Genomic DNA, 24,339 nt, shown 5'->3' with positions numbered 1-24,339 from the left:
GTAGGCTATATTATGATTTCAAATAATCCAAATTTTAGTGGTATGAATTGAGTGTTTATTTGCCAATATGCAAAGCAAATGTATTATTTCATAGTTCAATAAACTTAAACTAAAAACTAAAAAATCAGACCAATTTCTTACCCTGCCTGTCAAGTATTTGGCCTAGAAAGAATTTAGAGGGCTGAAGGAAGCAGCAGTGTGTGCTACACACAGCTACAGAAAGTGTGAAGGTAGCTGTTAACAAAGACCAAATAACATTTCCGTCTGAGAAAACATGAATATGAATAAAGACTTCTTATTGATAATGTTTGGCAAGTGGCCATGGTAGAAGCGGGATAATACTGTTGGATGTGTGTGTTGAATGGATAAGCTAAGAACCTCTGGTTTCCTCTGCAGTTGGGCAGGATTCCTTCCAGCAGAAAGTCTGTTCTTTTGCCTCATATTCATCTTTTGATGTAAAATCCATGCTGCACTGTGGTTGAGTCAACAGCAAAAAAAAGTTGAGCTCTCTGTTCCAATATTTACAATTTATAGTGTATAACTGCCAGACTAATGGTCAAACACTAGTAGGAACTTCTCTCCTGTGTCTCCAGTAATTGATTTTCCTCTCTGTCTCATTCTTTCTCATACTTGCACACACACACACACACAATCCCCATAAGTACCCCAACCTGTAAAAGAAGTCCATAGAGAGCAGCTGCGAGGCAGCGGACCCCTCGGGAGCCAAGCGGGTACAGAGCGCTGTCTGTGGTCCCCAGGGGCCTGGGCCCGGCCAAGCCAGGACCGGCGCTCACACACACCACCGCTGATGCCAGGTCGACATCAAGCAGAGCCTGCAGCAACCTCAGGGAACTGACTGGAGAGAGAGAGAGGGGGAAGAGAGAAGAGGGAGGACCGGTGAACGACTACACAGAGAGGAATTAGGAGGAGAGGGAGCAGCTGGGCAGAGGAGAGCAAGAAGAAGAGGAGGAGAACAAGTGTGCAGGGAGAGGAGGGACAGGTCAGAGGAGAAACAGGTGATTGGTAGAAGAGGAGGGAGTGAATGTATGGGGAGAGAAGTGGAAGTTAGAGAAGGAAAGAGGAGTAAAGCATGTAGCAGAGGACAGAGAGTAGAAGAGGAGAGGAGAGGTGGCGTGACAGGTAAATGAAAACATTTAGAGGAGAGAGGCACGACAGAGAAAAAAGCAGAAGGAAAGGAGAGCAGTCAAGGCAAGTGGAGAGACTGCGTAAGGCTGAGAGACGGGGTTAGAGAAAGGTCAGCAAGACGGAGGGACCGAGGGAGCGATGTAGATAAAGACAGAGACATAGCAGAAATGACTAAAGAGCTAAAACGCGGCAGGATCCAGACATTAGAGCTGCCAGCCATTTGCATAACACTTATGTCATGTACACTGAGATATTAGAGCTCTCCGAGGGAGGGGTGACTCAATTAGCGGGAGCAGAAGAGAGGGAGGACATAAAGAGAGAGCAGAGAGAGGGGTGGATAGAAGAGGGGAGGTAGGGAGGGAGGTAGAAGGGTGATAGTAACTCAACAGAAAGTCAGAGAGGGGGTAGAGTGAGAGAACGGGGAGAGAGAAAGAGAAAGAGGGAGAGGGCGGAGACAGGAGACAGACAGAGAGAGAGGCAGGGAGAGAGATAGGCAGGCGGAGGAGGGAGGAGAGCCCATATATCACAGCGACCCTGACAGCCCACTTATCCAGCTGACAGACAGAGACACAGGAGCAGCAGGGATGATCTCTCTCGGAGCAGCGCCACGGGACGAGGGCCACTTAATAAAATTAAAGTGTGTGAAATGCTAGTCGCCAGGGCACAGATGGCTTAGGGGTGTGTTTCACACCACCAGAGCCAAACTAAACTGAACTGAGCGGAACCGTATTATTACTCTGGCCCGGGGTGAGGTTACCTCCACTGAGGCTAAGACATTGACAAAGAGTCACTGTAGCTGTGCTGGGACACTTAGCAACTGCAAATCCAAGCCATATTGAACTGAGCCTTATTAGTCTATCCTGGGGGTTACACATATACCGAGAGTTGTTATAACTGTCAGGGATGCTTGGCATGCCCAAATCCAAACCAAACTGTACTGAGACGTATAAAGTTATCTTGCTTTAACGCATCCACTAGGGTGTCTGTATTTGCTATGGACAGGCAAATTAAGGCTGAAGCCACAGAGAAGCAATCAGGAAAACACAACAAAGTGGGAAAACAAGAACAAGATGGGAAAATGGGAGAACGAGAGCTGTGTGTCCAGAAAAACATAACATCCTGAGAAAGCACCTGAAAATCACTATGTTGACGCTTTAGTATTCTCAGGATGTTGCACACACTTCCTATAAACATACCGGTTGCACTGTGTGTGAGATGGTGGTGGTGTGGATTAACAACGCTGGGTGGTAAGGTATTGCTTTCCGTTTTCTCTCTCACTGTTCTCTTTCATTCTTTGTTTTCTACTGAATTAGGAAGTACCACATGAATTAGTCTGTCTATCTTGTCTGCTGTCTGGTAGAAGCAGACGTACCTTAAAAATAATCATTAACTAAAAGTTTGTTACCCAGCAAGAGACTGTCTGTGTTGCTTTTCTGAAAAAGCAGACACTGCACAGCGTTGTCCAGACTCCAACTGATTTTCTTATGGACCTTGAATAATGGAGAAGAGAGAGAGAGAAAGAGAGAGAGAGAAAGAAAGAGCGAGGGAGAGAGGGGAGAAACAGAAGAATAACAAGATAAGGAACAAAAAGCTCATTGAAAGTAACAATGCATTATGCCCACACTGCAAGCTCAGAACAGAACACCAATTGGTGTTTTATATTGTGTGCCCACTTCAGAATCTATACTCTGTTTTACTGTACGTTCTGTGCCTTGCCCTTGACTGAGCCTTGACTGTGTTAAGTTCAGTCTTGAAGCCGTGATAAGAGGAAAGTTGAGCTGTTGTGTGTACCTGAGCAGAGTGAACGCGCTGCAAGGTAATGAGGGAGGACAGGAGGAGACGGCAGCAGCACAGCAGGGCTGAGGAGGGAGAGATGGATGGAGAGAGCGATGCAGTGGAGGAGGAGGAGGAGGAGAGGATTATCTGCAGCTGGTCCATCAGTCCACTGTTGGAAAGCAGCATGGAGACAGCTAGGGAGGAAAAGACACTATGTCATCACACTTAAGAGGGGATCTGTGTGTGTGTGTGTGTGTGAACAGCAGTTGGCCTGGATGACTGCATGGTGACATGCTGCAGGCACCCACCCACAACCATGTGTGCGCTAACACACACACACACACACACACACACACACGTACGTCCACTTTGTCTGCCACCTGTGAGAATTTCTGAACATTGCAACTAGTGTTAAACATACACCTTCAGGCACAATCCCCCACACACACACTGATCCCCTCTACACGCTCAAGTGTTCAAGCATGTACAGGCTGACCCACTCACTTTTGCATGCATACTCTTATTGCACTGGAAGTATGTTGCATTGGTCTTTACCAGCTACATAACACACACATTTTTTGATTTGACTTAATGTAAGATGTAACTTTAATCATCCCCATCACATAGCCAATCATACCCCCCAATATCCCCATCTTTGCCCATCCTCCTTCTCTCTTTCCCTCCCTTGCTAGTAGTGCTACCTGTCACTCTAACGCCAATCATACCTGTGGTATTCATTTACCGTCCCCATCTAGATGAGCAATCAATGGTTGCCAAATTTTCTCAAATCTAAACCTAACCCTAGCTCTCTGCTTGAGGCAGAGAAGTGGACTATTAGTCCCGCCCTCCTCCCTGTCAGTTGAAACAGCATCTAGGCTGAGGCAACCACCATGTAAAGTCACCACGGGCATTCAAGAAGCAGATGGCGATTGCAGGCAATCTGCAGTAGAGGCAAAAAAGCAATGCCGAGATTTTGAACGGGCCTTGTCTGCCAAACATTTAGCTTTGCTGTACCTATGATGTCCCTGCACTATTGCTGCTAGCCTCACCTTGACAACCACACCCCAGCTCATATGACATACACAGCAAATGGTATACATCCCAAAATGTCCTGAACATAATTGAAAAGCCAATTTTAAGCAAAGTGGGGGATTTAGGCATGTACACCCAGGGTCACAGACAGACACAGACTGGTAATGTATATTATTACATAGCTTTGTTGAATACTCAATTCTGATTGGCTGATGAACACGCTCTGATGTCTGTTATTCCTGAATAACAGGCCACTGTTTCACATCTAATCATATCACTTGGCAGTCAGGAAAGCCGGTTCATTTTGTTGATTTCTAATTAAGTAGTGACACCTTGTGCCAAAAACACGTTCTTGGTTAATGTAGAAAAACACTCAGCAAACCTAGTTTGGAAACATGGGAAATTTTCCAGTAGCACTTTGAAATTTTGGATTGCTTGTTAGCAATCTCTCGACTTGTTTATGTTGCTATAGTTGCAGTTGTGCTACAGTGTAGCCCATGGACGTTAGCTACAGCCGTTTCTCTGGTTGCAGTCCTGCTAAACGTTTTTTGGTGGAAGCTTGTAAATTACTATAGCTTGTAATTAAATACGTTTAAATCAGTATTTCATATCAAATGATTAATGTCTTTGGTAAGTACCTGTGTAACAAGTTCACTTATGTATTTTGAGTCATTGACTCACTGCTCCATTTTGCTTTGCGTTTGTAAGATTCAGGATTTTTTTGTTTTTCCGTTGATGTTTTTGTTTTGGTCAGTTTTCTCTTGATGTGAGATGTATGATAAGCTGTTAAGGGTTCCTTTCTCATCTGCGCCCCTATCTGTGAAATTTCCATTCTTCCCCTTTATCTATTTTGAGCAGATAAGAAACTGAGCAGGTCTGCCTGTCTGACAATGTGGCGGTGTTTGCGTGTGTGTCATAGTGTGTGTGTGTCTTTCTGTCTGTCCGTATGTCTGAGATCTCTGACACTTAGTCTATTGACTATATGACTGTGTGGGTGGGTGTGTATGTGTGAATGTTTTTGTCTGTCTGTGCATATTACTGATATCTCATAGGTTTAGCAAAGTGACAACACAACCCTGACTGCTTGCATGTGTGTGTCTGTCTGCCTATCTGTCCTTCTGTTTGTGCGAATGTCTGAGAAGCTCTGACAGAGTTAGGTTGTTGACATGACTGTGTGTATTCGTGTGTGTGTGTGTGTGTGTTCAGGTGTCTGAGAGAATCTCCAGGACAGAGCCACAGCGTGTGTAACATTATGTAAAGGTGTATAGCAGGTGTCAGCTTGTATTCCTGATATTTCCTCTGTGTCTCAGTGCTACATGAGAGCGCTTGTCAAGAGCAGCCTCTCACCTCTGTCAAAAAATGAGCAGAGGGAGAGAAAAGCATGAACGGAGGGATCGAGAAAGATAGACAGATATTGAGATAGAGGGATAAGGAGGCAGAGAGTGAGTGAGAGACAGAAAGACAGAAAAATAGTGAGACAGGGGGATAGGGACAGAGAGTATACGAGGGAGAAAGGCGAAAAGGTGAAAAAGGTAGAGGGAGAGAGGGATAGGGAAAGTGGATATGGGAGGGAGGGAATAAAGAAAGAAAGAAAAAGAGAGAGAGAGAGATAGAGAGTGAGAGAGAGAGAGAGAGAGAGAGAGAGACAGCGTGTCTAACCTCTGTCAGTGCAGTGTGGAGGAGACAGACTCAGACAGCTGTACAGGTAGCTGAGGGCAGGCAGCAGGCTGTCTGTGCTGGTGGGCTTCAACTTCCCTGCTAGATTACTCACTGACACACACACACACACACACACACACACACAGTTACATGGAGATACACACACACACAAAGTTACATACAGATACACACACACTCACAGAGGCACATAAGACAGTCAGAGAATTGCATGCACACACACACACAAGCAAATAAGAACAGACTCTCGCTCTCTCTCACTCTCTCTCACACACACAGACACACACACACACACTTTCATGTCTAATGGATCACTTGCTCTTCTGTCTAATATCAATTTATCTGCGGTGCTCTCAAATTCATCTGATATACATTTCATTTTTCAAGAGAGACCTTGAAAGACAATGTGACAGACAGATAGAACGTAATGAGATGTTTTACCATCCATTGCCTGTCAGTCATGTCTACCACTGGTCTGTAATGACTGAATTAATCTGATCTGCCAGTGAAAATGTCAAGGATGAGGGTTGCAAAATTCAAATGAGTAACAAGATAGAACAAGGCAATAAGGCAGCGGTAAGACAAGAGTGGCAATGAGATGGGACCAAAAACTACACACCTGAAGCTAAGCGGGATGTCACAGGGAGAGGAGGGGTGTGTCGACGTTGCGGTGCAACGCAAACCAAATCAGACTGTAATCATAATAGTCGCAATTTGCCAGATGAGTCTCATTGATTTCTAAATAGTGCTTTCATCTACAGATCAGCAGCGAACTCTTGTCTAAGTGGCTTTGCTGACGAGACGGGGAAATGAGGCAAGATGATATTAAATCAAAGAGGAGTGAGGCTTTCAGGGAGGGACGGGGAAACAGGTACAAGTGGAGGAAAGTGGGGCGAAGTGATCAGGGCAACACGGACAGAGAGAGCAACTGTGGGTTTAACGCGTGTGTTGGCGCAATTACTGGATGTGTATATGTCTGTAATGTAGCATGTGAGTTCCTGTGTGTGTGAGAGAAATACTATAGAGAGAGTGTGTAAGCATGTGTGCAAGTGAAGAAATGTGAGAGAGTGCTTGAGTGTGTACGTGTGTGTTTGTAGTATGTGAATATTTGAGTATGTAAGTGAGTGTGTGAGTAGATCCATGTGTGCTACTACTGTCTCTCTATGTATGTCTCTCATGTAGTGTGTGTGACAGATAGCGTATAGGGACTGTGTATAGTGGGTGTATGTTAATTTATGAGGGTTGAAGGGAGGAATCGTGATTGGCACGACCTGCCTACAGCACCTTGTGACCTTTTGACCTCACCGTGGTAGAGCAGCTTGAAGTGCGCTCCGTCCACCTCGCTGTCGGGGGAAGGGGAGGGCGGGTCGCTGGTCTGCATTACGCACAGCAGCTTCAGCACCAGAGGGACGGAGTTCACCACTAAGCAAAGAGAGAGAGAAAGAGCGAGAGAGAGAGAGAAATGACAATTGGAGTAAGAATTGGTGATTTGGGGACGGAGTGTGCCTGTGGGCAGACAGGGATAGAAACAGAGAAGAAAGAATAAGAGGTAATGGGGGTAGTGTGAATGGAACCATAGATAAATAGATAGATAGATAGATAGATAGATAGATAGATAGATAGATAGATAGATAGATAGATAGATAGATAGATAGATACATAGATAGCTCAAGAAAGACAGAGAAAGGGAGGGAAGAAATAATGGAAAGACAGTGAAAGGGCTGTGAGGGAGAGAGAGAAGAGATAAAAGTTAAAAATAGAACAGAGTGGGGAGGAGAGTGAGAGAAAAGGGTAAGGAAAAATGTGTGTGTGTGTGTGTATGTGTGTGTGTGTGTGTGTGTACGTGCGTGCGAGCGAGCGAGTGAGTGAGTGAGAGAGAGAGAGAGAGAGAGAGAGAGAGAGAGAGAGAGAGAGAGAGAGAGAGAGAGAGAGAGAGAAGGGAGTGGAGCAGGTAAGAGATTGCCTGACACTCATCCTGAATTAGCATTTCGCCTCGCCTCATTATTCAGTCTGAAACCCGACGTCCCCGGAGTAGTTTTCAGCAATGCCAAAATAGAGGACATTGTTCAAACTGACACTGTTCAAACAGTGATTTGGAACTTCTCGAAACCAATGAGAGTAACTTGAAGTAGCCGATGGACTTAATGAAGTTCTGGTTTACCCACAAGGGGTGGTCAGAGACGATGTTTCTGAAAAAGATCAATGGAGCGGCTTCATCACAGTGATCTTCTGGCCACTCGCAGGAAAGCAGCGCCAGACCCACAAATTACTCATAAATGTGGAAACATTACCATGCACACTTCTTTAAATAATATTCTGGGGCTGGATCCAGGGAAGGCAAGAGCAAGAGAAAGGGAGAGAGAGCGTGCAGAGATGGAGAGAGAAGAGGTGAAAGGAGACAAAGAAAGGGAGTCCTCTAACAGGGAAAGGAAGGCAGGGAGATCAGGCAGAACAGTCATCTACATACTCCTCTCACCGCTGTAGTGCATAACATTAAAATACCTCCCCCCGGGACACTGCCGCATTAGAGGCTAATATAAAGTATATATTAATGCAAATTACAGTAGGCTGAACTGGAACACGTGCGAGGCTAACCGTCTCTAATCCCCACAGGGCCTGGTATAAGCATAAAGCAAGCAGAGGCTAACCACAGCAACAGTTTCTGAATCCCTAGTTGGCACACTGGTGTTGTGCCCTTCAGCTGTGCTCATTAACCTGGCCAAGCACACTGACATAACATATGCCATTTGGCAGACACTTTCAACAAAGGCACATTACAGCCCCGGACATGCAATCAGGAATTGAACCCCGAACCCTGGAGGTGTTCATGCCCGACCCATTGAGCTGGGCAAGGCAGCATTCTGTGGGGGATTTCACACCAGCAAATCAGACCGATACTGAACTGAATGAAGCTGAACTGGGATGTATTCAGGAACATAGTATTCCGTAGCTTATGCAGGAATAAGGAATTTACCCTTAAATTTAAATGTTTTTACATGAATTCTGCAATTTGCACTAGTAAAAACAGCCAAAATTCTCCGCCAAACATTTTTTTTTTGCCTTGCACATAAACAAAAAGACAAAAACTAAAAACATTTCACGTATATATTTATGTTTTACATTACACAAAATAGTTTTAGTTCAATTTTATTTATTTTTTAGTTTTGTTTTTATTTTTTGCCACTTAAATATATATTGGAGGGGTCACAGTAACTTCTCCCATCCTCTGCAGGATCCCCGCTTCCAAACCCACCACTACATCACTGGCTGTATTGATCATCAAAGGCCTGGGGTTCCCTGAATCACTATCAGTTTCCCTGCCCTTGAGGAGTCCCTGATTAAACTGACCTGAGGTGAACTGTACTGGGCTGGGCTTCCCGAAGCTCTCTCAGACGGGCTTGTAATGGAACGAAGACAATCTTGGTGCTAGATTAGCAAACCCACCGGCACTAGGCAGATTACTACTTGGAAGGGTCGATGGAAAGATGAGAAGAGCCAGATATGTGTGAGGAGGATAAAGTGGGGAGATAGGGTTATTATATGAAAGCTGAGAGGCGACACTGAGACCTGTATGGGCTCAAAATGGAATAAGTGTAAAAGTGGTAAATGAATGATTCGACAGATTCGTAGAGGGGGACAGGAGGCAGAGCTGAGGGTGCTGCTCTGCGTATCTAAATATTGTCTTCACTCCACAAATGTTGTTGTCTGGGTTTATTTGAAACGATCTCTCAGACATAGAGCCAACAACAGCTGTTGCCATGGCAATTAATATTTGTTTTGGCTCAGCCGTGTCGGTAATCCACGCAAAGGTTGCATTGCCCCAAGTCTGTGTTCTGTTTATGTTAGCTGAATACTGAGATTAGAGACCAACAGTATTGAATCTGACCTGGGACCAGTGTTAAGGACATTATTCCTCTCTATATGAGAGAATGCAAAACCCCCTGTGCTACAGCAGCCTTTACCGGATACCAACACTACTGTCTATTGTTACTAAATCAATACAAACCAAGTGCATTTTCTAAAGGCCTAGTCAATCATAGTGGAGGCATCTAGATATACAACTATCTCGCTTCCCACCTTTTCTACTGACAAAGGATGTTTGGGAGGATAGGTTTTAACTGAGGAGTAATGGCACCAACCTGCAAACATTAATCAGAGGTGTCAGTGTTCTGGGAACTGCTTTGCCATCTCAAAAAATGCCATCTTAAAAACAGGTTTCAGGAGGGACTTTGTGATTACACTTGAGATGAAACTCAGTTCACCTGACAGCACAGTTAAAAGAAATAACACAACTACATAGCACATGTATATATCACACTACATTGCTGATTATCCTTATCCTAGATCTGGGGTTGGAGCCGTGCCAGGATGTATCAGGTATTCTTACTTGATATGATTTATTGACTAACTGGATGGCAGAGTGGCCTCGTGGTTGCACAAACTGTCCTTCAACTGCCGAAGTTCAACTCTACATGACTCCATGTGTTTGTCCTGTGAAAGTGTCCTTGAGTAAGACACAGAATAGTACTTTTTTAAACAGTTTTCAGCATGTTTGCTTTATTTGATAATTGAAAGTAGAGAGACAGAATAAGGTCCAATGCCGTATTTGAACCTGAACATCACGGGCACATGACACCTTAGCCAGCTGAGCCACCACGATGCCACAAACACTGAATGCTACTTATAAAACCATCCTTACTTCAATTAGTTTGCAAACCTGTCAGCTTTGTCATGCACTGAAACCAAATTTACTTGAAATTAGGTGTGCTGCTACGTGGCAAACCCTGCACTCTGACCTCCCTGTGGTGATGAAAAGATGAAATTTCCCCTCATTGTTCAGTAACATGTCACCAAAAAAGATGGAGAAGATGGGAGGATGCCAATGGATAATTTTAACAGATTTGCAAAATGTAATAGCAATGTAACTTTTTTCTACTGTTTTCTGTGATGATTGGCACTGGCAACAAAAGTGCTCAGTTCAATATTGGCAGGTACTCAAAATGATGTACTCATACTTAATTTGGTCAGCAAAAAATGGTATCAGTGCACATCTACTTCTAGGTCTAGAGAGGAGAGGGGTAGAAACAGAGTGAATGAGGAAATGAGGAAGGAAGGTAGTGTTCAGGTGAGAGGCAGAGAGGAATGGGGTGAGAGAGAAGAGTGACCGGAGAGGGGATAATAAGGTGAAGAGAGTAAGTTAGGTTGACATTAGCTCAGCAGTGGTAGCAGGTGTCTAGGCCCTGTGTTTACACTTCACCTTCCCATAAATTGAACGAGGGCCTTGAAAATGAGCAGACATTTAAGAGGGGACTGTGCTGCAGGGCATCACCACAGCACCGCTCTCTTCAGACTCCCTTCATGTTTTCTACAGTAAAATCCCAAGTTCTTTCCCAGATCTTATCTTGTGACAATTTTTGGTCAGTTTCCAATATGTTGCATGCCTGTAATAGCAATGTAACTTTCTTCATAGGCCAAGCAATATAACTGTTCAACAGGCTATATCATTTTTCAGGCATTCTGGGCATTTCAAGACCTGGAAATGAACAAATTAATTCTCTGTGCATCCCCAGACTTTCTAGACCTGCGTAGAAATCCTGTGTGCTATGGTGTGAATGTGTCTTCTTGTTTTGTCTTGGTGTCGTCAAGTGTGTGTGTCCAATGGAGTATGTGGTACACTATTTGCCACAAATGACATCAAGAAAATTCTATTAAAAAGACATCTATCCGAAAATAAGTTTTCTAAATGGAGAAAAACTTTTCAGTCAATATCAAAAGATGGGTGTCTGAGCCCAAATGACCTGGGTGCGGCTGCTGCTGCTGGCTGTTTACAAAGCTAAGATTTAATTGAGTTACTGTTCTACTGTTTGCTGTATGGGGAGAAGGGGGACTGTCAGGGTGCATTTGTTCTATTACATCTCATAGCGTAGGAGGCTACAGGGTAAACCTGTTTGTGTGAGTGTATGTGTGTGTATGTGTATCTGTGAGTGTGTGTTTGTGTGCATATGTATGTCTGTGTGCGGTGCTCCTTTCCCCCCAGCCTGTATTGAGTTGAGCAGAGACGATTTCATCAAAAGCTTTCATCTGCTGTACAAAGTTTAAATGTGTACGACTGAAGGCAAAAAAAAAAAAAAAAACAGCCAGGAAAACACTGGCTCTTACATCAGAAAAGCAGACTCAGGAGAGCAACAGCAACATTTACCTCAATCTATCAACTGTATCTGTGCTTTAATGAGATATAATTAAGCGTCAAGCCAAATCAATTGGCAGTAATCTTGATTCATGATGGCGGCTTCTGATGGTATTTGGTATTGCTGCTGTATAAAATTAAACTCAAGTAGAAAAATATGTGTTGCGGGGCAAAATATTTGGGCTGTCTGTGAGGAGCTGGATGTATTACTGCAGAAATGGATTCTGTAGCCTTGAGATATTAAGGTATTAGTGAGCATTACTGCATCTAAATTTGGCTTCAGTCTACGACAAAGCTGGCAGGTTTGCAAAAAACAGACAAGTAAGGATAGTCTTAAGTGGAAGTAAGGATGGTGTCTTAAGTATAGTGTACATTCAAAGGGTGTGACGTGTTAATGGAGCAGCGGCCAGAGTGAAGCCTTTATAGACAACAGTGCATTTTTGGGGTTCAATAGTTGTCAGTGGACAATGAATCGTATAGCTAATGAAAAGGTAGTCGACATGAGCAGTCACACTTTGATCAGCATGGTTTTCCATTAGGACTTTTTCACAACATTTAGCAACTCTAAGAATAAGGAGCATGCATGGGTAGTGTGGTGCTTGAACAAATGGAAGTTTCTGCATGTACACTTTTGTGTTCTGTTGGATGGCATGCTGTTCCTGCTATCAGTACCTGTAGACTATATAATTTATTGATGCTCTAAAATAACCCTCTAAATAGCCCTGATTGGTTCTGCACTAAGGTGACTGTAGAGAGAGTGTGGTTCATAATGCGCAACTACTGAAAAATTGTGCTCTTTTGTCTAAGGCCGCGATCACAGATTCGATTAATTTAAATTCATTAATTTCAATTTCAGAATCCATTACTGCTGCATCACTCCACTGAAGATGCATGAAGCTGTGACGAAGGTGCTGCATGTGTTGGATTGTTTTTTTCTGCATTGTTTATGAACTGATAATGGATGAGTAAACTAAAATCATTATTGTTTTGCCCCGGTTTTTTGCCACCTCTCCGTGCAGTTCGCCCGATGAAAACATTGCATCAGTGATTCAGATTTGCAACAAAATTATATGTCGTAATATTACAACCAATAAGGTTGTCTAATCAGTTCCATCTCAATACATTTGAGCCATAAGATCCTTGCACAGAACTCTGCCGTTTTCAGCAACACAAATGCATCACAGATTAAGTGTGATCCCAGTTCAAGCAATAAACCATCGTATTAGAGTAGAATACTTTTTTGCTTTGTCAGTTTTTGTCTCAAAAGCAGTTTTTCTTTTTTTTTTGGGACACAACAGGTAATTCTACTAATTCTACTTTTTTTTCGGGACTATATGTCTCCTACCTCCTGCATTGTGTCCCTGTCCTAGTCCATGGCTGCTCTCCACACTGAGTCTCTGTAATGCCTGGAGCAGGGCTGGTCTGAGCTGGGCACACAGGTCTGCCTCGCAGCCCCTCTGACCCCGCAGGAAACCCCCCAGCACACCCAGGGCCCGCTCTGCCAGGGGAGCCTCCCTGGTGCACACCATACTCTGCAGACAGACAGGCAGGCAGACAGTCAAGCAGACAGAAAGAGAGGCAAGAAGACAGGCACATCAGTTTAGTAGATGTTTTTGTGATACCTGACACTTCATGAATTGTCCTAATGCAGTAAAGCCCACAAGGTATTCAATGCAGGTTAAACATTGAGATTTTTTTACACAAGCTGTTCAGGCGTTTCAAATGATTCCACTTAGGGGCGAAGCAATGCTGCAGCAACACAGCGGCCAGCTTGTAAAAAGTGCCTTCATTTTTATGTGGCCAGCTTCTTAAAACCCAGTCCCTGTTTGGGGTCTTCAGTTCTTACCAGCAGGGTGAGTATGACGGCTGGGTACTTCTCTATCAGAGTCAGTAGCTCCATGGTTTCTGGGTCTGGCTCCTGATCCTGCTTCTCTTCTACCAGGCTCTCTCTCTTCTCCCCCTTCTCCTGTTTGTCTGCCTGTTTCTGGGCATCGAATCAAACCAGTTTTTGTTCAATTCTGATTGTAATTTCCCATATTAATTTTAATTTTAGAGAGTTCAAAGAGTAACTCATTCTCATGCTATAAAAAGTGTGTTATATCAAATCAATCACAAAGTGATTTCCAACAATTACTCTGTTGGACTGAAATGAACGACAAATGTGTTCAATCAAATCAGTAAAATTAATTACTGACTGTTAAATGTGAGTTACTGATGGAAGAGAAAGTGAAGTGACCTTCACCGTGGTCTGTTCTGGTTTTGTGCGCCGGGCTTGCTGGGTCAGCCATAGCTCCAAGACCAGCGGCCCGAATTTCTCTGCTAACTCCGGGTAGCGACAGATGAAGTGGAGGAGTGGAGGATGGTGAATGTAGAGGGAGGAGAAGCTTTGGCAGGAGGACAGGGCCTTGCTGATGCAGTTCAAAGGAGCCTGGAGTAGGTTGGCGGAGAAAGTTTGAAAAAGTCAAAACACTTACTTCAAGAGGGGAATACAGACATGGGTTTTACAGTGTGTTGTTGGAAATTCATTTTCTTTATAACCCAACTGTGAGACTTGTAAAAACCCCACTGTGAGACTGAGTCATCGGTCACAGAAGGAAGTCTCCTAGAGGCTGTAATCTATCACCTTTTTACTATTCATAGTAAACATACATACTTTGAAGTACTTGTGGAGAAACTGCAGTGCCAAGTTTTTGCAACGTAATGTCTTTTGAGCTAAAGAAAACTATTTTTCTTGACTGTGTTAAAATGTGATTTGTTCTGTATAGCTTTTGAAAAAAGTTGAGCTATAATTAATCTTCTTTGCTGTTGGCTCATCTACAGTACAATATGGATTTCACATCAAAAGAAGAATAAGAGACGTCAAGCTTTGATTCTGTGTATTCACTGGCTTCCAAGTGAATGGCCTCCATACTAAACCATACTAAAATTTAGCCACGGTACATGCTGTTCTCTCTTTCTCTGTGCATGGGAAAGAGCATCACATTCAACACCATGCTGACATCTGACAGTTCAATGTTGCCTTGCCGTCCAATATACATATCTAATAGAATATCACTCAAGGCATTTTCCAAATTGTTAGGATCCACTGGTAAATTTGGCATACATATGATTCACTAAGCAGCACTTCAATAAGATATAAACGTTTGAAACTGATGCACACTGCTTGTGACGGGCCCCATAATGTATGCTGTTGAACAAATACAAAGGGATAACAGGCAAACCAGTTATAAATGTTGAAAATTATTGAAATGAGCTCTTCTTGGTGTGTGCCAGATTTACCAGTGGATGCTAATGATTTGGAAAAAGGTATTTTGTCATGATCTACGAGGTATGATTGTTTTCTGATCAACAGGGCGACATTAAACCTAGATTTTGGACGAGTGCAAAAAGACCAACTGTCAGTCAAAGTATTTTCCACTTTCTTTCAACTATCATTTGACTATACTGTATATCTGCAATACTAATTGTAGACTTGTTAGAGTTACCCAGTCGAGGTTGGGGCTCTTGTCTTGAGTGACTGCCAGCAGGTAGAGGGCAGACCTGAGCACAGAGCGAGGCAGAGGACAGTCGCCTTGCTCCTGCACCAAACGCAACAGCCACACCACACTGGAGAACACTGTCTGGTCTGGGAGGAGCCTGGACAAGACACACATACATACACACACACAAACACACAAATGCATGCACATACATTGACATGCACATACACACAAACACATAAGAGACCATTAACTTACAAAATTACAAGTGCACACAGATATGGCCAAACATTTACATTAGAGCATGCACATACAATATGTGGGCAAAAAAGTGGACAAACACACACAAACTTTGCGTACAAAGCAGGGAAAGTGCTCGAGGGTCTTGCTGACGTAGCAAACTTGTTATCTCTCTCTCACACACAAACAGACAAACACACACACACACACTCATAGATAGAATGTACACACGCGCACACACTTTAAATTCGCGCGACATACGCACATACATACACACACCACATTGCAGCATACACACACTGTTCACACACACAGCCCTCCCACGCTATGTAAATCTCTGGCCGCAGCTCCCATTAATCTTGATGAGACCACACAGAGGCAGAGAGACGTTTTCATCCCCTCGCTGTGGGGACAGGCGGGGCTGAGGTTCCACAGAAGGACAGATTAAACTTTCCAAAGAAGCCCCCGTATCTCTGAGGTCATAAAATATGTACTTTGGAGCACCCTCGATGGGCCGCGGCAGTGGCACCGGAGCAGGGAGAGAGCTAGAGCGGCATGCAACCAGCTGGCTTCTCAGTTTACAAACATGCAAAACTGGAGGGACGGAGTTACAGCGGTGCACCGACACCAGTACTAATATAGCGCACAGGGAGGTTTTGTGATGCTCTACTGATCCCCAGGGGGCAAAGTCTTTCACTTGCCCCCTTCTGCATGTCAAAGCGCAGGGTCAGTTACAGAGCAGCGCCCCCTGGAAGGATTCAGTGTCTTGCTCAAGGACACTTCAGCAGGGAAAACAGTTGCTGTAATGGGAAATCAAACCCAGGCTTTCTGGATCAACCTATCCCTACTCACCAGGCCACTCTGCTGGCACAATACCAGGCTAAAGTACTTGTATTTTGTGTTGTGAATAGGGTACTAGCAAAATGCTATGTACTGGTGCTGAAGTATTGATTAATTCCATTTCCACTACAAAAACCAGCCGAGAACATGCAATTTCATTATATTAGCACTTGCTAAGTTTTAAAATGAACACCAATTACTTTTTTTAAACAATTCAAAATGGTCAGTGTCACGAAAAGTGCTTAGCACTGAATACCAGCTAGAATTCAAAACTAAGTACTTGCACTTGGTTAGCATAAAACCACTATTGGTACACCTCTGGCACTGGTCTACCTAAAAATTTCAGCGACACCCAAAGCCATTCTCGTTATCTCATTATTCAGCTATTTGAAAAATACATGGTTACTGTATGAATATGAATCTGCAGGGTGATTCGTGCATACCTTTAACAAGCATAACAAAATGTCTCTGCGTGCGAATAAAGGAAGTCTAGGTGTTTTCATTTTTTATGGGTGAGAATTTGTCCATTTGTGTGTGTGTGTGCGTGCATGTATATGTTCTGTTACTTGACCCCATGCTGCACAGCCAGGTCTAGCCGAGTGGCAGGGAATAATTGAGTGGCTCGGGGTCGTATAGAGTCGAACTCAGTGTGTGTGTGTGTGTTTGTGTGTGCTCTTCCCTGTGAATAAATATGCCTGTATATTACCTATCCTCATGCTGGAGGGTGAAGTATATTGAATGGCCCTGGGTCATGTAGATTCAGATGATGTGTGTGTGTGTGTGTGTGCGCTGTCTCACCTGTCTCCTTGCTGCAGGGCAAGGTGTAACATTATGAGCAGACAGTACTGAGCGGCCCTGGGCCCTGCATAGTCGGACAGCTGGAGCCCCGGGGCCTCGCGCAGCAGAGAGGGCCAGTCTGACACACGGCAACACAGAGAGGGCAGGCTGCACCGCAGAAGATCCTCCACGTCCTCGGGATCTGGGTTATGAACAGGAGAATAATACAGAAACAAGAAAGGAACAGGATTGAGTGTGAGCGAGAGAGCGACAGACAGTGACAGAGGGACAGAAAAAGAAGGAGATATGGACAAAGGAGAGATGAATAGAAAAAGAGAAGGAGTGCTACTGACCAATTTTGTTTTTGTGAATAAATCCAAGCCAAAGCTGTGGCTTATGAAAAATTGATCTGGGGGCTAAAATGAATGGGGTTGCATTGATTTTACATTTTCTCCTATTATCTATAATATATCAAAAGTTAAAAAACTATTTCCATCCTCACCCAAGCTACGAATGCCATGGATTTTAATTCAGTTTTTTTCCCAACACATTCTTTGAAAAGGATGATGGAATCTGGGATAAAGTCAAAGAACATTTTTATAAATGAGGCCCCTGGAGAATGGGAAGGCGAGATGGAGAGAGAGGGAGGAATGGAGGATCTAGTGTAAAAGGGAACAATAACAAAGAAAGAGAAACAGCAAGGGAGAGATGGATGGAGAAGAGAGATGGAGCGATAGTAGACGCATGAGAAAGGGCCACTTTGAGACGTGGCAACACGGGGCCGCATACGACGCCGAGGAGGGCTTCCACCTCTTCAAGAGCTGGAGGACTGAGAGATTAGGAGATGGGGGATAAGAGAAGGAGAACAATAAAAGATGCAGCATAAAAGGGAAAGGGAGAGAGAGGCGGGGAAGGAGAAAGAGAGGAGGCGAGATGTGAAGCGTAGCGGGAAATTCGGGAAATTCTGCCACACGGCACGAAGGGTAGGACAGGCTGCACCGCAACATTGCCTCCATCTCTGGGCGGTCTTCAGGGAGCTGAGAGAAAGGGAGGGAGGGAAGGAAGAAGAAGAGGTATACGAGATACAGCTTAAAAAGGTCTGAGAAAGAGAGAACGGTACATCAAGAGGAGGGGAGAGATGGAGAGAGGGCCACTGACACATGACAATAAATAGAGGAAATGTGCAATACGACCTCTTCCTCTGAGAGAGAGAGAGAGAGAGAGAGAGAGAGAGAGATTGCAATGGCATATGCAGTATAAAAGGAAAAGTAGGGAAAAGAAGAGAATGATTGAAGGATGAAGAAGACGAGGGGAGAGATGGCAGACAGCGAGTAGATAAGGGTCACTGATCCATGACTACACAGAGGCTATAAAACCACACCACACACAGAAAAATAAAAGTGCGAACTGGAACCGAAAAGTTCTTCGGAGTGATGCCACAGAAGAACCATTTCTGGATCCACAAAGAACCTTTCAAGAACCTTTTAAGAAATATATGGTTTCAAAGAACCATATAAGATAGCAGCAGACAGCAAGAGGAGAGAACACAGTATAAAAAAGGAATGGGAGTAAAGGAAATACAGAAAGAAGGGGAGAGAGATAAATGAGGAAGGGAAACAAAGGGGGAGACGGCTGACACGAGGGCTGCGGACCCATGGAGAGACACAGAGGACAGGCTCCTCTGGAACACAGGAGTCCGGAGAGAGAGAGAGAGAAGAATGAGAGAAGGATGGAGAGTTAAAGGGAAGACAAGGAGAGAGAGAAACAGAGCAAGGGACAGACTGATGAGAAGAAGATGAGAGAAAGGGATACAACAGACCTAGCAGGCTGCAGTGGGATGTGGCCTCCATCTGCTCAGGATAGAAAAGAATAGAATAGAATAGAATAGAATAGAATAGAATAGAATAGAATAGAATAGTGGAATGTAATAGAAGAGGAGAGGAGAGGAGAGGAGAGGAGAGGAGAGAAAAGAAGAGAAGAGAAGAGAAGAGAAGAGAAGAGAAGAGAAGAGAAGAGAAGAGAAGAGAAGAGAAGAGAAAAGAAGATAAGATAAGATAAGATAAAACAAGATAAGATAAGATACGATAAGACAAGATAAGATAAGATAAGATACGATAAGATAAGATTAGATAAGATAAGATTTTGAATATAGTATAGAATAGATATTTTCTTCCTCACAGCCATTGCATCAGACAGACAGCTATATAAAAGATACACTTAATCAATCAAAACAATCAGTCAACCAACAGACAGTAATACAATCAACAGCACATCAAAACAGAGAGGGGATAGTCAGAATGACAGACAGCAAGGAATGAAGGGGGTGAATAAAAGGTTAGGAAGGAAGGAGAGACAAGAAAGAAAGATTTTGTTTTATTTTCTGCCAATCCCGCTCCCCTCAAGAGGCCCTTTGCCTTTTGCCAGTCTTTCATCGTAAATAAAATCTCTGGTTAAATAAAGGTTATATAAATAAAGTTAAAAGCAAAAGTCGGGACACAAAAACATCTAACATGAAACAGAATGGTAAAAATGAAGAAGAGAGGAGAGCAAAATGAGAGAAAGAGAGTGGCTGAAAATGAAAATGAAAAAGATAAGGATGATGAGAGGGAGGAAGTTGTTGACAGGCAGAAAGAGGAACAAACACAGACTAGCTCTGAAGAGCTCATTATTCACAGTCGCAAGCATGCGCATAGACACGCACGCATGCACACACACACACACTCGCACACCAACTTCCAACATCTCATTACCTCAAAGAAATACTTGACTCAACTCTAGTCCCAATGTCACAACATGCCTCCTGGGGACAGCTGCAGTTTCCAATGAAATGGGTTTTTTTCAAGTTTTGTTTTTTTTTGTCTTTGCATTAATTTTAAGGGATGTTTCAGTGATTTGGAAAGGGATTGGAAAGGGAATACTACTGAATCTCAGCCTTTGTATGTTATTCCCTCGTTTAAAGATAGTTAGGTTTGTATAATATCAACATTTAGTTCTGTCTCACAGTCAGTGGCCCTTTAATCATCAACCCTTTATCTGTGTTGTCACACAGGTTCATTTACATTTCAGGGACTTAACGCACACTCTTATCCAGAGTGACTAGTGAGCAGTGCGTGTCTTGCTCAAGGACACGTCGGTGGCATTTAGCTGTTGATGGACATACACCTACTGCAACTGTCCACAAGAACCTGCTCTGTGAGAGGGTTTTGCGTTTAGTTAGGCTTGTAAGCTACCATCAACAAATCAAATTATAGCCTGAGGTGCAGCCAATAAAGTGCGTTAAGCAGACTACAATCATCAGCACCTTTAATAACTTAAATGTTCTTAATAAAGAGGTCAGTTTAATATCAGTGATTTCGTAAACGGTAATTAGACCAGATTTGTTCCTCATAGGCTTTCTCATAGAATGTTTTAATATTGGTGTTTGATTCATGTGATAATTTAGCTTGTAATGAAAATTTACTACTGGTTCGTTCCAGTCTATGATTCAGTGCTTAGGGTTGTACAGAAAATAAAACAGGACTTATCTCACCTATTTTTTTCCTGTAGCGCCACTGAATATTTTCTTTGCTCACACCCAATGCAACCTAAAAACCCAGCCAAGCCTTTGAAGTTTTGATTTCATAAATTCCCCAGAGAAAAAAAAATACTGAAGCAATGTTTTGTACTTTCTAAAGCTATTAAAGAATATAGGCAATTTCTGTTAAAGGCTAGTCCATTTTAGAATGGCAGAGCAGGTAGAGCTCTGTGAATTGCCGTCTCTCTGCCCACACGTAAAACCCATTGGTCTCTCTCAGTAGGTAATTCAGTTCTTTGGAAACTGTTTGATGCATGCAATTTGGCCAGACCAGCTCTTCTTTGGTTGTCTGGGAGCAGACCTTTTGGTTAAAAAAAATGACAGTTCACCTCCTGATTTCAGGTAGTTTTCCACTCTTCAGTGCTTACTAATGGCAAACCAAAATCTGCAGCACATTATCTACATTTATCCATTTGACACAGCATAATTATACATTCTAGGCACAACATTAATTTCAACAAGCAACATATTTCAATAGATAACATATTGTGTGTGAAGCAATCTCCAGACCAAAATATTGGTGCCAACAAATTACATAAATATTGGTGGCACTAGAAAAAGTTAGTCTAAGGCCCTGCAAGTGGTCAGTCGGTCCATGAAACTGGCCCTAAATCTAACCTTTTCTGCATAGCTTTTCAGTGGACACTCCAATAAATAAATTCTCTAATAAATCGACTCACTGGATTTCATTTTAGCTAGCTATTGGTATAAATGTAGGTACAGGAGTAAATGTACACCTGTATTCGTTTTAGCCCTGTTTTAAGAAGTTATTTGAATGACTAGACCTTACAGAAAACAGAATCTTGAATCAACAGTATCAAATGACTGGTAGCATGACATAATTGCTTGGAAGTGCACGGAAGCAACGTGTGTGTGTGTGTGTGTGTGTGTGTGTATATATATATACCATTTTGCTTGCAGCCAGTTGCATGGTCTGCCTGAGAAAGCAGACACATACTGAGTTTCTGTAGAAAACCACAGCAAGACGCATTCAGATTTGGGTTCCTGAAAGACAGAGAGAGAGAGAGAGAGAGAGAGAGAGAGAGAAAGAGACGGAGAGAAAGCCACACAGAGAAGAGAGAGAATAAACATGAACAGAAAGAACAGATAGTGGCGAGAAAGTAGGCAAACAGTAAAGTGAGATAAAGAAAGAGCAGGGGCAGCTGGGACAGACATTCAATATCATCCAAAATGCATGGTCAATACTGTGAAGAGTGAACTGTGACAGGCGAGCAGGATGTGCTTTAGCTCAATCCTTTCAAATATGAAACATACAGGCTGCATGGTTTCAGTTTCATTACAGCTCAGAGCAGGGGGGCTTACAGCCTACCAAGTCCACCGCATTTATACACACACACACACACACACACAAGAGCACATACCGATACACTATTACAGACACACACACACACACACACACACACACACACACACACACACACACACACACACAACACACACACACACACACAGTAGGCTTTGAGGCTGCAGTTCCCTTGCTTCCAGACAGATACACTGCTGAGAAGACTGGCTTAATGGAAAGAAGAAGATAGAGTGACTCAGAAATGGCAGACGCCTCAGTCTGTGTCATCTGTCTCATTGTTCAATGTGCTCCGACGGGAAATGATAATAAGAACTCAGCCTTCTGGGGGCCACCATGGTGGCACACACACACACAAAACACCAAAACACACTGAAATGCTACCTATGTGGGGGGCAGTGGAAGGTTCAGGCTTCAGACAGCAGTGCTTTGTTAAGTGCTATGTGTGTGTGTGTGTGTGTGTGTGTGTGTGTAAGTGTGTGTGCGTGTGTGTGTGTGCGCGCGTGTCCTCAGGTTATCCCGTTACCTGTTTCCTGCACAGAGGAGAGCTTTGTGTTCCAGAGCCAGCCTGTAGAAACCAGAGGATGCTGGAGGGAAGTGGAGAGGAGAAAGATGAGGAAGAGGAGAAAAGGGAGGAACAAGAGGAGGGAGAAGAAAGGGAGGCAGAAGAGGAGGAGAAAGAAGGGGAAGAGGAGAAGGATGAGGAGGAAGAGAGTGAGGCCGATGAGGAAGAGGGGGAGGAGGATGAGAAAGAAAGGGAGGAAGAGAGGAACAGGACAAGGGAAGAGACCGGCCATCGTTAACACCTGAAAGTGAGCCAAATGATTCAATCCCACTTCACTACCCACAAATCTTTGCATTTTAATCTCACATTAGTTTTCATCCCCCCACAGCATATTCTAAAAATACTGTTGTAAGGATCAGTGGGAAAAGCTCATCATTAGCCAACATCCAAGGTAATAGGACAGCAGCCATTTTTTTAATCCTGAGTAAAAAAAAAACAGCTTTTATTGTGAAACTGTACTTAAAAGCCTGGTGTTTATGTGCTGCAGTAATGGAGAGCAGCCTTCACTTATTACAGATAGTTTTTTATTTCATAAAGTAACTAACTCACTCTCTCTTTCTCACTTTTGGATCTATGCCAAGATACCAATCAGCTGCATCTCCTGAAACCTGTTCTGCATAGTTGACCACTCGCAGCATAAATTTCATGCCAAAGTTTCTTTTTAATACCACGGCACTAGCTTGTCTGTCAGCCCGAGGCAACAAGTTTCCCCTGTCAATAATGGAGACTCATCATCTGGGTTGCTGGCTTTGGGCAGATGGCTTTCTACTGTGATATGAATTTTCATCATCAAGTTTTTCGGCATTCGGGCATTTAGTATCTTCAATGAGTAAACAATCTATTTTTGGCATTGCTTCTTTTTTGGCGTCACTGCTTACAGCATAAGAGACGGGCTACTATTTGATGTACAATACCATCAGCAATAGAAATAGGAAGATTCAGTGGTACACCAGAGGAAGACAGAATCTGTCTGCTATTATTATATTGTGATGTAGGAGAAATTGAAAATTTAATTAATTGTATGTTTTATTATTCTTTTTATGATGAGCTGAGAAATGTACTTTGTGTGATTGTTTAGAAATATGTTTGGCTTCCCACACTCACTTGGACATCAAATTCAAGGACTTTTTACTGACTTTCAAAGTCTTGTTGGGTCAAATTCAAGGACTCAAAATTGATGTTTTGGGTAAGTGACATTTTTTAGTGACTGCGGCTATAACAACACAAATCTCCATCGCAGGGTTTTCCTTAGGATGTGAAGTGTTCATACTAGGATGGAGAGAGAGCCGGAGACCTGAAGCATATTGATGAATTTGCTACATTTTGATAAAAAATCACGTACTTTCAAGGCCATTGATGCATTTTCATTAACGTTCAAGGCCGTATTTCTTTTTCTGAAATCCACAAACTTTCAAGGATTTACAAGGCCCATGGAAATGTATGGATGTATGGATGTGTCTTATAATCCCATGTGGGCTGGGTACCTACAGTGCATGGCACAATCAAATCAAATCATTCATTGTTGATTTGAAGTTATACAGCATTAGCTAACTCACCTAGCTTAGAGGCAAAGAGGGACTTGAGCGAGGGGACGAGGGTAAACTGGGAGGACAGGATGGAGTAGAAACACTGCAGCATCTGGGCACTGGAGGCACACTCATACATCCTCTACACACACACACACATAGGAAACCATAGACAAACAATCAATTGTGACACAAACTG

At 43.3% G+C, this 24,339-nt stretch overlaps 1 protein-coding gene across 1 annotated transcript in view; it reads right to left on the bottom strand.

The window, feature by feature from the left end:
• Window positions 1-24,339, bottom strand: part of LOC139661497 (meiosis inhibitor protein 1) — a 56,335-nt gene that overhangs the window by 10,961 nt on the left and 21,035 nt on the right. The window contains exons 15-27 of the mRNA XM_071539949.1: window positions 24,171-24,282; window positions 22,576-22,636; window positions 21,636-21,733; window positions 17,176-17,356; window positions 15,304-15,454; window positions 14,055-14,246; window positions 13,665-13,796; window positions 13,164-13,350; window positions 6,937-7,053; window positions 5,614-5,724; window positions 2,938-3,116; window positions 2,552-2,636; window positions 672-856 (exon numbers count right to left, since the gene is read on the bottom strand). Coding sequence (XP_071396050.1) covers window positions 672-856; window positions 2,552-2,636; window positions 2,938-3,116; window positions 5,614-5,724; window positions 6,937-7,053; window positions 13,164-13,350; window positions 13,665-13,796; window positions 14,055-14,246; window positions 15,304-15,454; window positions 17,176-17,356; window positions 21,636-21,733; window positions 22,576-22,636; window positions 24,171-24,282 — 1,791 coding nt within the window. The remainder of the gene's footprint in view (window positions 1-671; window positions 857-2,551; window positions 2,637-2,937; window positions 3,117-5,613; window positions 5,725-6,936; window positions 7,054-13,163; window positions 13,351-13,664; window positions 13,797-14,054; window positions 14,247-15,303; window positions 15,455-17,175; window positions 17,357-21,635; window positions 21,734-22,575; window positions 22,637-24,170; window positions 24,283-24,339) is intronic.

The sequence above is a fragment of the Centroberyx affinis genome, unplaced genomic scaffold (assembly GCF_046629955.1).
Source record: "Centroberyx affinis isolate AG114_WGS23_722 - 3 ecotype Tasmania unplaced genomic scaffold, CSIRO-AGI_Caff_v1 ptg003533l_1, whole genome shotgun sequence".
NCBI lineage: Eukaryota > Metazoa > Chordata > Actinopteri > Beryciformes > Berycidae > Centroberyx > Centroberyx affinis.
This window is presented reverse-complemented; position numbering and strand designations above follow the sequence as displayed.